The 16,470-nt window shown below is 42.6% G+C and overlaps 2 protein-coding genes across 6 annotated transcripts in view; one reads left to right on the top strand and one right to left on the bottom strand.

Annotated features, from left to right (window-relative positions):
• Window positions 1-15,609, bottom strand: part of CERT1 (ceramide transporter 1) — a 71,035-nt gene extending 55,426 nt beyond the window's left edge. For both annotated transcript variants that reach the window (XM_061475832.1, XM_061475831.1), the window contains exons 1-2: window positions 15,208-15,609; window positions 11,489-11,623 (exon numbers count right to left, since the gene is read on the bottom strand). In XM_061475832.1, the coding sequence (XP_061331816.1) occupies window positions 11,489-11,623; window positions 15,208-15,315 (243 nt within the window). In that variant the 5' untranslated portion in view covers window positions 15,316-15,609. The remainder of the gene's footprint in view (window positions 1-11,488; window positions 11,624-15,207) is intronic.
• Window positions 15,610-15,878: 269 nt separating this feature from the next.
• POLK (DNA polymerase kappa) overlaps window positions 15,879-16,470 on the top strand; it is a 36,946-nt gene continuing 36,354 nt past the window's right edge. Inside the window, exon 1 of one of the 4 annotated variants that reach the window (XM_061475839.1) lies at window positions 15,879-16,036. The gene's annotated coding sequence lies outside the window, so the exon portion shown is untranslated. The remainder of the gene's footprint in view (window positions 16,037-16,470) is intronic. The other 3 variants (XM_061475838.1, XM_061475835.1, XM_061475837.1) reach the window with 3 other exon arrangements.

Genomic DNA, 16,470 nt, shown 5'->3' on the forward strand with positions numbered 1-16,470 from the left:
CCTCTCTCCACAGGGCCATAAGTCCTGCCAGGAGCCTGCTCCAGCACAGGCTTCCCACAGGTCACAGCCTCCTTTGGGCATCCCCCTGCTCCAGTGTGGTGTCCTCTATGGGCTGCAGGTGGAGATCTGCTGCACCATGGACCTCCATGGGCTGCAGGGGCATAGCCTGCCTCACCATGGGTGAGGAGTCTCTGCGCGGGGAATCTCTGCTCTGGCACCTGGAGCACCTCCTCCCCTCTTTTTGCACTGGCCTCAGTGTCTGCAGAATTGTTGCTCTCACATATTCTCACTCCTCTCTCCAGCTGCTGGTGCACAGCAGGTTTTACCCTTTCTTAAATTGCAGAGGCACTACTATCTTTGCTGATCAAGTTAGTTTTGCCCACCAGCAGGTCCATCTTGGAGCAGGACAGAACTGGTTCTACTAGATATGGGGGCAGCTTCTCACAGAAGCCGCCCCTGTAGGCCCCACCCCCTGCCCCCAAAACCTTGCCATGTTAACCCAATATAGGACATGAAGTATTCTAGTCCAGGCCCCTCTTCTTCAAACTGCACTTGCTATGTTATTATTACTATATATGAGAAAGATGCTTATCTGCTTTAGGGTAGCAAACCTGCTGTTATCAATGAGTCAGGCTTACATGCCTGTTCCCAACCACCCATGTGCCAGGCCCCCTTTAGCCATGTGGTGGGGTACCTGCATCTGCAACAATGGAAGATACTCCCAAAAAATCACCCAAAAACCAAGTGTACAAGAAAAAGCTATCAAAGTTTTTCCTCCCATGTTCTGCTCAATCTCACTCTCTGAAACCCTCTAGGAACAGTTACACGCTACAAGAAAGACTTGCCAAAATTCATCTTGAAAGCCTGAAGTACCACTCATTCCACACTTCCATACATAACTTACTTCAGTGCGCAACCATTCTCGCTTCCCTCCTTCCCTATCTCTAATCTGAACATCTTCCAATGTGATTTAAGACCAACGGCAGATTTATGTACTCCTGTTCTTTGCACAGCAACTCTTAATTGCTTGAAAATCTACACCTTATTGCTAACACTGGGAGGAAAATGTTTTCCTTGAGGTCTAGCTAAAACCTTAAACAATGGGGCATTCACTACATGTGTACTTCTGCATTACCTGTAGTTAAGAGATGAGGCCACCTAAAACTCACATCTAGGGTTATAGTCAGTTTACTGTGCAGTTCCATGTTACAAAAAAAGTTAGGTAATCAGGTGGTCCTGTTAGACTAGTTGCTTAAAGGTAAGAAATATCCACTAACAAGCCTAAATACTGCTCCAAAAGGAAGTTAAGCAGGTGATACCTGAATTGCTCGACATATGCACGCTACCTGTTTAGTATCCTATACTACTTATTAAACACCTATTTTCCTTATTTTTGACAGCTGAAATTAGATCCATTCCCCTCCTTTTTCCTCTGTGTGTTTTTTTTTTTTGTTGGTTTTGTTTGTTGGGGTTGTTTTTAAAGACAGGCTTTACCATAAGAACCCTCATTAACTGAATATGAAAGGCAAGTTCTTTAATATGCATTTTACCAAGAGTAAATAAACACCTAAATGACATGTGACCCATTCTTGCCTTAACACAGGACAAATCGAGTTGTTGTTGATATACCCCTTCTCAACCAGGAATGAGTTTGTAGTTCATCTTCACTCATAACTTGGCAAGCTTCAATATGTAACTTTTTGGTATCATCTATCACATTCTCCTCCCCACTGAGCTATGGACAAATTTCTTTGTTTCTCCTCTTGCTATAAATGCTTTTACTGTTTGCTGTAGCTTCATCTAGCAAAGACCACAAAGTGTCATTCACCACTTCTCAGGTCTGTCCTTTGTGCTTCTAACATCCTCCTCAGACCAGTTTGAGTTTCTCCTGACACTAGCTGGAAGTTTTTCAGTTCTTCTTCCTTTTACTTTCTCCCTGCACCTCTAGATGTATTTCATCCAGGTCTCCTTTTTCTTAGGTTCACCTTTTCTAGCCTAGTGTTTGCTTTCCTCCTTGTGCTCAGAAGTGATTATGAAATAGCACAGTTCTTAAGCCAGCAGCCTAAGACACTGGAGGATAAATAGGGATTTGCGTCTATAATAAGCTAAGGACTTCTACTGAGGGCAGGATACGTTCTACTGCCCTCTCACAAGAAAGGTAAGGCAAGAAAGAGGAATGTTTTAGTCATGCAGGTAAGCACAAAGCAAGTAGGAGTTCACTATCTACCTTCATGATCTAAAGCACACTGGAGAACTTCAGCTGCTTTTTCCTAACACCCCCAACTTGAAGCAGCCTCAAGCAACTTGCATACATAGATCAAGAAGGCATTGGAGAACAAATCCCAGACTGGCCCATGACACTGTGAATAGAACCATCTGAAAACCTTTACAGCATTTTTAAAGGCGAGCTGAGCATACTTCAAGAACCTGCAGCAGAGGCAGCCTGTGTGTGCACAAAAAGCTCCTTCTAGAGCCAGCATTTAAAAAAAAAAAAAAACCCAAACAGCTAAATCATAATTCCATGCAAGAAAATGCTGCAAGAAGTAGGTCTCCAGCAACCCCAAACACCCTTTTCTTTCTTTCAAGTCCCCTGCAGGGAATCCAGCTGTAATAAAGGCAATTGCAAGTATTCAAGAGTCCTGAATCTTTTCTGAGTAAACGAAACTGATACTAGCTCTTACACTCTAAAGAAGCAAGAACAGTTTACATGAAGAAACATTTACTTGGCTACAGTTACTGAGGAAGTCTGTAGCTAGTTCAGGTCTCATGAGTCATACCTGACTGCACTGCAACAAAACCCTTCTCAAGTCTGAGGTACTCATGAAACAAGCCTCAGAGCAGTATCTGCTTGGAAAATACTGGTTCAAGTGTTTGAGGCAATCACACCGGGAATATTAAGTGTTTTTATATACTTCATAACCTTCAAGAGTACTCTATAAAGGAAAAAAAAACAAGGGAAAAAAAAAACAAAAAAAACCAACCCTTGAATGAAGAAACTTTTGCTTGCTTTCTCACTACTTTAAAAGGCTTTTCTTAGAGGCAAGCCATGGTGGTTCACAGTACACCAATCTCAAGTCTGCTTATTACAACCATTAAAGTGTGTTTGTGCTGCTATTCCCATTGCATAATTAAAAATTACCTGTGGTGCATTTATTTTAAAATTTTGAAGGCTTTTTGTATTAATACTTAGCGGGGGCACTACCACACAAGACAAACAATAGAGGCCAACAGAAAATGAGAACTATCATTCTCTCTCAGACACGAATGTCACTAACATAAACGCAACAGCAGCTGTTATTGAACCTAGCTCCATGGTTCACAGTTGTTAACCAAACAATACCCTTTACTGCTATGAAGATAACTGCACTGTTACATACTGTAATAACATATTAACCAAGACAAGCATTCCTACTTACCTAATTTATCAGTACAAAGCTACTGACCTCAGAAGCTATGACAGGGCACTTTTTTGTTGTTTTCTGTGATTCCAAAATTTTTTTTTTATGCAAGATTAAGAAAAATTTAGTATAGCTGCACACTGCTTTTGTCCATGGATAAATGTGAAAACCTGTTCAGCTGCTGAATACAATTCTTGAATTTCTAAATTTCAGTCATATTTAAGCCAGATTCTGTAAAATCTCTAATGCTAATTTTCATTCATCCTGCTAGAACACTACATTATTTGCTTTTTGTGGACTGAGTTATCATAGCCATAGAATCGTGTAAGAAATATACTCATAAAAGAGTAAATTTACAACAAAGGCAAGTATTCAGCATTATTCACACTATTCCCTCTAACAGAACTAGTGTAAAACTATGAGAAATTGTTGCTTTTGAAAAGACATTTTGTAAAGCAATGCATTTTGGTTTACTTAGGTTTTACAAAATCCTCTTGAGGAGAAAAGCTCAAAGATCCGATTTCCTCTGGTGATCAGTTAGTTAGCTTTCCATCACTAGCAAAAACTTTAGTAGTACCTTTAAGCTAAAACATGAAAGCCAGTGGCTCCCATCACCCCTCTCTCACTGCAGCTCAAAGCAGGTTAATGGAACTTTTCATTCTTTTTCCAGGTAGGCTTAAAGATGGTGTCAGTCAAAAGGTACCAACTAAAAACCAAGAAAATGCATTCAAGTTTTTGTAATACAACTGAAAGTTTTTCTTAAAAATAGCCAAAACTTATATGCCTTACACCAGAATATCTACAGCTATTAAAAATGCTAATTCTCAGCTTAAAAAAAAAATCACAAAACACACACAAAGAGAAATGCCTTATATAAGTAAAACTGACTTGAGATTGTTCTTTCTATACAAATGCAAAGTGTTTGTTTTGCATATATTCCACTGCTGCAAATGCTGTAACCCATGCTTACAAGTGGTTTTGAGGTTGGGGTTTTTTTTTGGTGGGTTTTTTTGCTTGGTTGGTGGGTTTTGGTTTTGTTTTGGGTTTGTTGTTGGGTTTTTTTCAAGTAGGATGTGTATAGAAAGAAATCACCCTCAAGTCAAATCTGATGGGACAGTACCTGAACGTCACTCCGATGAGTATCTGCAAACATCCTTCACAAACACAAGCCTGAAAAATCTTTTAAAGTTATCACTCTCCACCAATTGCAACTTAAATGCCTCTTATAAAAGTGGACATGGAAAGTTATACACTGGAAAATGAGACAGTGTTCATCAGCTCAACAGAGCTGAATACACAATCTTTTCCAACATGAATGGTGGCAGTTTCCTACAATGCAAAGTACAATCCTCTAATTTGTGGATTTTCCACTATCTCCATGGAATTCATGCAAAAGTGTCCCTTCTGCACCATTGTGCAACTTCATGAAATCCTCCAACTACACTGTACCTGAACAAAGTCCCACTTCCTCCACAAAAAAAAAATAATGCTCAGAGCATACCACAAAGCAAAACCTACAGATCAGCTCATTTTTCAAAATACAGCCTAAACACTGCAATTCCCAATAGTCTTTTCCTCCTTGTATCCTTCCTTAACATTCTTTCCCTTGAATTAGCATTATCGCAGTACTTTCCTTTACAGATTTCTTCCTTTTCCAGAATTCGAGTACACACAGCAGAAGCCTCCTTCTTAGGAACAATCCTTGTCCCTTCTTGTTCTTTCAAACATACACATTAATCACAAGCTAGATTACTGTGGTGGTTTGACCCTAGCTGGCTGCCAGATCTGCATCCAGCTGCTCTCGCACTCCTTTATCTCAGCTGTACAGGAGAAGATTACGATGAAAAGTTCATGGGTAAAGATAAAGATAGGGAGATAACTTACATACAGCCACCATGGGCAAAAGAGACTCGACCTGGTGAAAATTAATTTAATTCATTGCTAATTACAGTAGAATGCTGAGAAACAAAGACAAAACTGAAAACATCCAGAGGGGCATGAGAAATGAGGGCTGCGGTCAGTTTATAGTGCTTTATCTCTGCTGCTTCTTCCTCACATTCCTCCCCTGCTCCTGCACAGCACTTCTCCATGACGGCAGTCCTTCAGGATAAACCTGCTCCAGCATGAACTCTCCTCAGTCTGCAGCCTTCTTCAGGGCATATTCAGCTGCTATGATAGGGTCCTCCACAGGCCACAGCATGGACATCTGATCTGGCCCTCTACACAGGATGCATGGCAATGGCTGCTGCACTGTGCTGTACCCACAGGCTGTGGGGGATATCTGCTCACTGCCTGTGGCACCTCCTTCCCCCTTCTGCTCTCACCTAAGTGCTTGCAGGACTTTTTCTCTCACCTTCCCCCCTACTCCTCTCTCAGATACCACTGAAGCATTTTTGCACTTTAACTATGTTTACCTGGCAGTCTCACCACCTGCGGTGCCCTGGAGCCAGCTGGAACCAACCTGCCCAGGGCAGAACAATGTGGCCTCCCGTCACACCCCACCCTTGCCAGATATGTCCAGTAAAACTACAGAAGTCCATCAAGAGCCTTCCGTCTCTATTTTTTAATACACTTGGCTTTAGAAGTACATACATTAAAGTTACTGAACAAAGACATTGCTTTAATTTTGCAAGTTTTTTGTTTTAACATTAACTATTCCAGATCTAACTCTCAGGGTGGAATAACTTAGAGAAAGCACTGTGTTTCATGTTTATAATACATTTTATTTAAAAAAGTTCTAAAAACCCAGGGGACCTTGCCAGTTCTAATTCACTTTATTTTTTGATACATCACTTATCCCTAGTTGCCATCCACATCCAAGTAGATACACAAAGCTGGAAAATTAGGGTCTGACAAAATTCACAACACAAAATTCTGGTTTCCCTTTTGGAATTAAAAAAATCTAGACAAAACCTGATAGAAACACTGGACTAGGATGTCTTACATTTCCTTGCGGCTATTCTTAAGCAGTAAGAACCCAGAATATAGGAAAACCTTATTTCAAATAAGCATGTAAACAAGACAGCTTTAGGACCACTGAAACAGTAATGATCTTTTTATGTGGCAAAACATGGGACATCTAATCTTCTTCTCATGACTACATACAGAAAACTCTCACAATGGCATGTAGAAAAATCTTCAAGAAAACAGGCTTAAAAATATGAAAGACTATTAAACTCTCTGCTATTATCAAAATATTTTACTTCAGGTCTTTGGACATGTTCTTTTCAAAATGCCTTTCAACATTGCTTTTTCTTTTAAAAAAGAATCTTAACTTTCTCAAACCTACCTACAATAGAGGCCCACTGCACCCAGGAAAGCAGAAGCATGTTAAGTAAAATTTAATATTAGCCCATTAGCATGCTTTGCAAACTTTAAAATTAGCTTGGTTTAAACCATTGCAAGGAAACCCTCTCATTGGAAAATAGCCTTTTAATGCATATATTGTATATGTTACTTGAGCAGTGAAATCATATTTCAAATTTGAAGCCTATATTTCTGAAGAACAAACCTAGTCCATTGGGTTTCCAGCACTGATTGCAGACATTCAGATGCAGGAGTGACTATAAATTTTCAGATTTCTCCAAGGAATCAACTATGCAGGAGAGTCTTACAGTACCCAATTTGTTTGTTAATATTTTATCCAGCTATTTCCCTGATCATAATGTGGAATTACTATGTAGTACTGAGTCAAGCTGTATTGGTCTACATGTATACACATCTCAACACATGCTATTCTCAACTGCCTACTGAAAACAAATGACTTTAATACCCAGATTTTTGCCGCACGCAAAGAGTTGCGGTCAACAGCTCAATGTCCAGCTGGAGACCAGTAACGAGTGGTGTCCCTCAGGGATCAGTGTTGGGACCAGTCTTGTTCAACATCTTCGTCACTGACATGGACAGTGGGATTGAGTGCGCCCTCAGCAAGTTTGCCAGTGACACCAAGCTGCGTGGTCTGGTTGATACAATGGAGGGAAGGAATGCCATCCAGAGGGACCTCGACATGCTTGTGAGGTGGGCTGATGCCAGCCTTACGAAGTTTAACCATGCCAAGTGCAAGGTCCTACACCTGGGTCGGAGCAATCCCAGGCACAGCTACAGGTTGGGCAGAGAAGAGATTCAGAGCAGCCCTGCGGAGAAGGATTTGGGGGTGCTGGTCAATGAGAAACTTAACATGAGCCGGCTGCAGTGTGCGCTCACAGCCCAGAAAGCCAACCATATCCTGGGCTGCATCAAAAGGAGCGTGACCACCAGGTTGAGGGAGGTGATCCTGCCCCTCTACTCTGCTCTCATTAGACCTCACTTGGAGTATTGTGTGCAGTTCTGGTGTCCTCAACATAAAAAGGACATGGACCTGTTGGAAAAAGTCCAGAGGAGGGCCACGAGGATCATTAGGGGGCTGGAGCAGCTCCTGTATGAAGACAGGCTGAGAAAGTTGGGGCTGTTCAGCATGGAGAAAAGAAGGCTGCGTGGAGACCTCATAGCAGCCTTCCAGTATCTGAAGGGGGCCTACAAGGATTCTGGGGAGGGACTCTTCGTCAGTGACTGCAATGATAGTAGAAGGGGTAACTTAAGCAGGGGAAGTTTAGATTGGATATAAAGAGGAAGTTCTTTACTGTTAGGGTAATGAGGCACTGGCATGGGTTGCCCAGTGAAGCTGTGAATGCTCCATCCCTGGTAGTGTTCAAGGCCAGGCTGGACAGAGCCTTTGGTGACATGGTTTAGTGTGAGGTGCCCCTGCCCATGGCAGAGGGGCTGGAACTAGATGATCTTAAGGTTCCTTTCCAACCCTAACTATTCTATGATTCTGTGACTCTTTCTTCAGACTATATGTAAGGAGATGAGAACCTTAGAATTGGAAACTGCCAGTTTAGCTCTTTTGTGTATAATGTTCTTACTCTTTTCATAAACTGGAACTAACATGTTCATATCAGCCCTAATTTATAACACGAATATTTAGTAATTTCTTCACAATAACAACTTGTTATTTAGGAAAGAAAAGCTATGACAATTCACTATGCCCTCTCTCAGGCAGGCTTCAGTTTTCTATCTTCTTGCCTGTCCTGAGCTCCAGGAATTCACAACAGAAACTCAAGAAATCCATCCTTTCAGAAGCCCATTCTGAAGGAGAGCAGTTTGCAACTCTTGTATTAATATTTTATTAATAAAATCATTATTGCCCTTATCAAGTGACAGTGCTTTCTAACTACTTCTGCTTAACACAAAAAAAAACCACAAAACTCACACCAACCCCCAATCAGTTTACTGAAAATATCTCCATTATGCAAACTAAATTTATTGCTCAGCCCTGTTCAGACACTTCCACAGAACCGTCTAAATGTCTCTTTGCAATACAATAAAATGAAAGCATTCATAAAAAAAAAAATCAAAAATCAAACCACACAAGACTAAAAACCAATACCAAGTCTCCATTAAGACTGACATGCGTATGCATGATCACAGTATAATCAAAATAAAGGAAAACCATTGCCTCACCCTTACTGCATCTTGCTTAAGCTACCGAATTAGAAATCAGCAAGTTTTACTACATCAGTAATATACAAATGAAGACAAAGATCAAGCACTGGAATAAAACAACATGGCAAATACAAGCTTTTGGAACTCTTCCTTGTATAGGTAACCACCTCTATTGACAATAATTACAAAGCTTACACATGGCTAATTTTAAGCATTCTTAAAATTTATCAAGCATGAGACTTCTCTAAGCATTTTCCAAGATCCTCCATATGGATCCATGCAGAAAAGCTATCCTGACCAGCTAAAATCTTTTTGGAAAAAAACCTAGAACTCATGATATGAGCACTTGGTTGTTAAGAATTTGTAAACAGGATTGAAAATCTATTAATAAAAACTACCACCAGGATTAAATTAGTGCTGGCCTTTCCATGAGAATGCCTGGGCATGGGGGGAAGGGAGACACAACAGATGCCCTCAAGATTTCCCTTCCAGCTGAAGTCACACTGTGACTACGAGTCGGTGCAAGTCACTCCGTACAAAAGCAACACTATCAGAACAAACACAGCAATCATGGCAAAGACAGTACAAGCTGAAAGCCAATCTGCCTGGAAGCTGGACTTCCAGTTCTATAGAGAGTTTTGTGACAGACCCTAGACCTTTCAAATCCAAAGCTGAATCCCATGAATCCACCACTACAGGGATGCTACCAACATCAACTCCTAATCACATACACAAAGGTCACCATTGAAATTTTTACTTTGGGAATGAAAGAACTAAAAACCTTTACATTAATAATCTTTAATAAACACCACCTGACATTGACAACCAACTACAGCAGTAATTTACAAAGTCCAGGGTAGATTAGTAGGTTTAAATTTGCACATATACAAACTGTTTATAATACCCAAAATTCCTTTTCATTCCTTGACCACCTATAGCAGACCGCACAGCTTTTAACTTGAGTTCAAGCCTCCGCTCTGCTCTAAATCAAACAAACACCTTTGAGGTGTTTTGCCTTATCTGGCTAAAAGCAACTCAACATCATGTATTGATTTTCATCGTCTGCCCCCATAGCTACATTTGCTTGGCCAGTTCTTGACAGTTCAGTACTTGATGTAATCCAGCGATTATACAAGATTCATACTTTAGTCCTCCGTTCTAAAAAATTCAGTTCTTTACAGTCCCAGTGATTAATATGGCAATTAGTCCAACCAAACCCCACTTTTTTCATTCAATTAAAGACTACCATCACAGGAACCTACCTGTTTTGGACAGATGGCATTATAATTCTATACTTGAAATACCTGAGAAAGCTATTCTAACAGCCTAGTTTAGCTATTTTCCTCTCATTAAAGGGAAGATGAATGTCTTATAAAATATCCCTGTAGAATTGTCTGTTACCTATCTCTGCCCAATGTGATAGGACTTATAAAACAAGAGCAGAAGCAACTGTGGCTGTCTGAATACAACACTCATATCTCAATACTATGACTTATCATCAGGCTGATCTTCATTGCTGGAAGTACAGTAAGACTCAGTGACAGTAGCTTTCCACCTTTATACATCAAAAAACATGAACATCCCATACTACTAGTAGAATTACATACAGATCATTACATTGCCTGTTGAAATCAAATGTGCATACCTGACTAAAAGAAAGCTTTGTGAAAATCCAATCACCCTTTCCTATAAGGAAACATAACAGTAATCAACTCCATCTCATACCACCCATATTCTGCTTTGTACTGAAGGAAAACTTATTGAAATACACCAGGTTATCAGACAGGTAGTTCCTATGCCTGAGTCTGGATCAGCAAGATCAAGGAGATCTTGATACCAAACTTACAGTATAGTGAACATAAACAGTAAGATTTCACAGTACTGTTCCAGGAACTTGTGTGCTACACAGAAGTCTAGCTATTTTTCCCTAATTCATAAAGCTGGACTGGCTGTTTAGTAACACAGAAAAGCTACAGCATGTTTTTTGGCAAACATTAGTCATAACTAATACATAATTCTGAAAGCCACAAAGAGAAGGTTGTTTTTATTCTTTATCTTTCAAGGCTAATTCATCTTTAGGAGATTTCGTCTGTATTTAGGTTCATTACTCTTACTAGCACAACAGAGGATCTTTTAGCATTATACAAAACCAGCAACACATTAACTTGTTCAGAGGAGGAAGCAAGTAGTAGATCATTTTCTTTTGGAAATGTTCTACAGAGTCATGTTCAGAAAGTACAGCCAAAGAACTATTCCCCTCTCTCGCTAGTGCAAAGACTGTGACAGACATCTTCTGGAAAGTTGTGGCAGGGTCTTAAGCTGACCCCTGGAAAAACTTTGCAGCCTTCAGAGGCAAACTGTATCTCTACCCACAGAAACCTCTAACGTGAGAGATTAAAAGGTACTTACCAAAGCCACAGATGAGAACAGCTTATTTTCTTATTGGGAACTCCTAGTCCTGCTTCGCAGTGTTCCACCAATACCACTAACTCTCATTACAGCTGACCTAATAGAATTTGCCATACCCACATTTGCTTTAACCAGACATTACCTACAAATATGTAACACCTCAAAACATGAAAAGATGGCAATAATAAAACACCACTTACTGTAATCACAGCTTTGCTCAGACAGATGGAACCTCTACAGCCATACTCCTTTTCGTCTTCAGACTTGTAATAACTGAGTGTGCTGCTTTTCAGAACTACCCATCGATCCTGCCATCCATGAATGTAGTTGGTCCACTGCAAAAAAAAAAAGAAAAAAAATTCCAAAGATCAGCTAATAGAAAAATAACAATACAAACCAATGTGGCTGATGTTTCTCAGGCTTTCCAGCACTAGGAGAACAAAAATGCAATTTATGTTTATAAGTTCTTCCCAATTGAGAACCTTACTCTTCTCAGAACTTATGAACTCCTAATGGTACTAAAACCAAGTTGTTTCAAGCAAATAAGATAACAGATGATTTGACTACAACTGCATTGCCAAGGCCATTTAAAATAACAGAAATAAACATACTGATAATACAAACTGTGGAAAAGATGAGTTTCACCACTCAATTTAAAACCTGAAGTTAGACCTAAAGCCAAACTTAAGTGAAATCATTTTATTGACTTATTTTATATAAAAGTTAATTTCTACAAAAAAAATTTTACTTAGGTATTTTGTTCTTTTCATATGAATACAAACATTCTATTATCCAACAGTATAGTAGATAACTATTGGAGTGACTGGAGTAATCAGTTCTTTATCAGTTTAATATTCCCCATAGACAGTGCTTTAGGTTTTAATTCCTAACCATTTTCTCAGTAAGATGATAACAGCCTATCAGCAGACATTCCAATCATCCTTCCACTATTCAGATTTTTTTTAAGGACTTCACATTCACACATTGAATAAAATAAATATTCCAGGAACAAGTCCTGGATTCACCCTACAAAGATAATAGTAAGGAGTAACCTAAAGTTGTGGTTATTGATCTTATATTTGCAAGATCTTCCCAACTGCACTCTGCAGAATCAAACAACACTGACAGAGTATTAGGCCTGTTCTGTAACTCCAATTATACACTGGTGCTTGACCGTCAATCACAGTGCAAAAAATATAAATTAGATAAAAAAAAAGAAACAAAAGCACAAAAATTAATTTTATCACACAAGCATTTCTTTAATCATAACTAATGTTCTTTTACCAAAAGCTCTGAGAAATAAGCTCTTTTTAGCATTTAAATCTAACCATTATTCACCATTTTGTAATATATATAATAATACATAAATGGAGAAAAGAAATAAGACTAACAGCCTTATGTCCACATTATATTGCACATACTAGTTAATATATGTCCCATAACTACATATCAACTCTAGTAATAACAACAGGTCTAAGTAAAACAAATTCTATAAATGAGAAACTCCTACCAATTTTCAAGCATAGGTGAGACACTGATTTGTTCGTCAAGGACAAAGCCCTTCTTGATCTCTTAATACATGAAATTGTTAAGTTCAGTATTTCCTAAAGAAAGCCTCAGCTATGCTCAGTACATGAACGGTAGCACAAGCAGGCCTGGAGGTTTATTATTTCCTGCCTTCCTCCTTCCTCATCTCTCACATTCCAAACTCCTCCCAGATGCGAAAGGCAGAGTTCAAAGTTATATTGGGCAAAAGAGCAAGGGACAGGGAGGAAAGCATGCTCCCTTCTTTGACAGAGTTAAGTGAGATAAATATAGAAGTCAATCTTGCATTTGCTGTTGCAATCAGCGCTTGTTGTTGCAATCAAAATGTGCCATGAATTAATACGCTCCTTAAAGTGTATTGAATAGGCACAAGATTTTGACAAAAAGGAAAACAAAACACTTCCCACTTTTTTCCAACAGCTAGATTCCTGTACTTCAAGAAAGTCTATTCCACATTAAAATTCTTTCTTCATATCTGCCTTAAAATCTTTAGCAGGAAATACAACAGGAAAAAGTCTAGAGTTCTGAAACACCAAGACGTACTTGTAATATGCTTCTCTTACCATGTTACTCTATTTCTTTCAAAGCTTCTCTTTACTAAAGGGCAGAACAAATGATACACTACCAAGCACAGAGAACTGCAGGCACTGGATTTTTATTATAGACAGCAAGTTATTAAAAATAGGTATTTTCTTACTAGAAAGTTTGATATGTTACCATTTCAATTAGTTTGTCCCAAGTATTGCCAAGGCAGCAATTAATAAAAGGTAAACTTATCCCTCAATATATTCACAGGCTCCACCATAGCTGACTATTTGGATTACATCCCATGTTCTCACAGTAAAGGCAGCATCAGCTACACTCAGCATTATCATCCAGAAAAATAAAAAGTTTGCACATACCTAAACTTCAGAATCTCAGGAGCCACAGCTTCACCTGCTATGCAAGGAAGAAACAGCACCCGGACTTTATTTAGTTTGGCAACATAAAAATCAGTTACATCCCACAAATTATACCCCTTCTAATGATGAAAGAATCTAATCAGAGAAAAAATTTTCAACTGGAGAAAAATATAGCAAACTAAAACCTCATGTTTTAACTGCTCTAACATCTCACATCCACCTCATTCTCTCTCTCCCATTCACAATTAGAAGATGAGATCTTCCAAATGAAAACCAAGACACTTCTCCTAACCATCCCTCTCATTTCTGGTGTTAGAAGCGTTTTCAGGCTGAAAGAAGTTCACTGACCCTCACAAAAAGCAGAGTGCTAGCCCTGTTACAGCTGTTTCCTCAGCATCCATGGCCGGTTCTCAATCTCTATATCCTGTGCCTTCTATGCTGGCTTGTGTTCAGCCTTATCACGAGAGCAGGAGAAAAAAATCGAAACATAAACCTTTAATGCTAAAGCTATTTCAACCTTATTCTGAATGTACTCTGTAATAATTAAAAACATCTGCGTTCAAACTTAGTAATTTAATACTGCACTTTCAAGTACTCCTAAAACCAAAATTTCCCAGTAGAACCTAATGCATACTTGCAAGTCCTCTTACTTTCTGTGATTAAAAAGTAAAACATTGCTTTTAATTTTAAGAGGTGAAACAAGTTTCAGGGCCATTTTCCTTCTGCTCATCCCCACCTCCTATATCCCTTGTGGTAGCAGCACAAGTGCTCCGATACTTGAAGTAAAGCCTGTGCCATTTCTGTGCCGGTGACCGCTCCTGGGAAGCGACCACAGGCTGCGCCTTCGGGGAGCTGCTGGAAAGCGAGCAGGGCGACGCGGGCCCGCAGCCGGCTCCGGCCAGAAGCCCGAGGAGCAGCGAAGACGCCCTCCCCCGGCGCACCCCGGCCGCGTCCTCCCAGCCCGACTCTCCGGAACCTCACGCCAGGCAGCCAACGGGCGCCGGGCAGGGGCGGCAGGGACCTCCGGGCCGGGCGGCAAACAGCACCTTCCTCCGCCGTCCGGCGGAGATGAAGTCGCGTCCGTGGCGCTCCCCCGAAGCAGAGCTTCCTCCCGGGGTGGGGAAGGACGAGCGGCAGCTGCGCACAGGCGGGGAACCCAGCAGCGGGGATGTGCCGGCGCCCGCGGCTGAGGGAGGGGGGCACGGGCGGGTGGCGCCGGGCGCCGCAGCGGCTGCCTGGCAGGCTCCCGAATGTCAGGTGGCGGCTGCCCCAGTCATGCCAGCGCCTCCTGTGGAGCAATTCGGCTGCTCCGCCAGCCCCCCCGGCCCAATCCTCTAGAGCGGGCAGGAGACAAGCAGAGGGGGCTGACAGCCTTCGGCCAGCCACGAAGTGAGGCGGGGCCAGGGTGCGGAGAGGGGAAGCGAGAGGCCGCGGCTGGGGGGGGGGGAAGGGGGGGAAGAGAGGCGGCTTACCTTGCTGAGCACCCCGCAGAACTCAACCTGCAGCTCGGTATCAGGGTCCTCCTCAGAGCCGGAGGACTGGTTGTCGGCACAACTTGTCCAGCTCTGGTTGTCCGACATGGAGACCCGATCTGCAGCCACCGCCGAGCACGAAAGAGCCGAAGCGGCCCCCGCCCACAGCAGCTTTATCTTCCTCCTGCCGAAGGCACGGGAGCTGCGGACTCCACCTGAGCGGCACCTCTCCGCGTATGCGATGCCACCAGCGTCGCACGCCCGCCCCTGCCAGCGACCGACCGGCCGGCCGGCGCAAAGACACGCAGGCTCAGGCTTCCCTCTCACCGTAGCTCTGCAGCCCTTGCCCGCGGAAAGAGTCACAACATAGAGGTGGCGCGGAGGGGGAGGAGGAGGAGGAGGAAGAAGAGGAGGAGGAGGAAGAAGAGGAGGAGGAGGAAGAAGAGGAGGAGGAGGAGGAGGAGCGAGCGAGCGAGCGAGCGCGCGTGTCCCCCTGCTGCACGCCCTACTCACACATCCGCCGTTCCTGCCGCCGCCATTTCATGTGAGGCGGGTGCTCGGTGCCACTATTTACCAGCTCGCCCCGCCCGCCGCCCAATCCCTTCGGCCGGTCTGGCTAGAGCAATAGTCTTGCCTTACGCAGCGGTCAGCGCCGCCGCTGCCTCTCGGGAAAGGTAGTTTCTGGCGCTCGCAGGTGCAGCACGACGTGCTGGGAGATGTAGTCCGCTGAGGTGGCCACCTCCTTGACTCGTTCCAGCCGGCAGGCGGCTGCCATCTTGGGTTCCTAGTTTCTGTGGCGCTACCGGCGGGTGTCGCCTCTGTGCCTCCGGTGAGTTGAGGACTTCGTGGTGCTGCTTGGGGTGATGCTCGCTTGATTTTTTGCGGGGTGAGGGAGGGCTCTTTCTTTAGAGAGGTGAGGAGTCTAGCTCTGCTCGCTTTCTGGCATGAGAGGTGGCTTTCTCTTCCTTGCGTCAAACCGGTGGGGCTGGGGGTTTCCCTTAACAAAAATGGTGGCTGGGGAGGCTGGAGGAAGGGGCGGGAAGCGCTGCCAGCTCTCGGGAGAAGCGTGAGCGGGGTGGGTCACGGTGGCGCCGGGAGCGAATCTGTCTACTGCATGGAGTTGGCGGCGCTACTTGGGGCTGCTGACTGGGGCCGTCGTCGTGCAGGTATCAGCGATCGTGGTTAGGTATAGTAATCGGCAGCCCGCTCCTTCCCGCCCGCGGGGTGGCTCTGTGCCCAAAAGCGTGTGGTGAGCGGAGCGGC

This window comes from Pezoporus flaviventris, unplaced genomic scaffold, assembly GCF_033815535.1.
Source record: "Pezoporus flaviventris isolate CSIRO_AGI_PZ_B2104156 unplaced genomic scaffold, CSIRO_AGI_Pfla_v1 ptg000090l, whole genome shotgun sequence".
Lineage (NCBI taxonomy): Eukaryota > Metazoa > Chordata > Aves > Psittaciformes > Psittacidae > Pezoporus > Pezoporus flaviventris.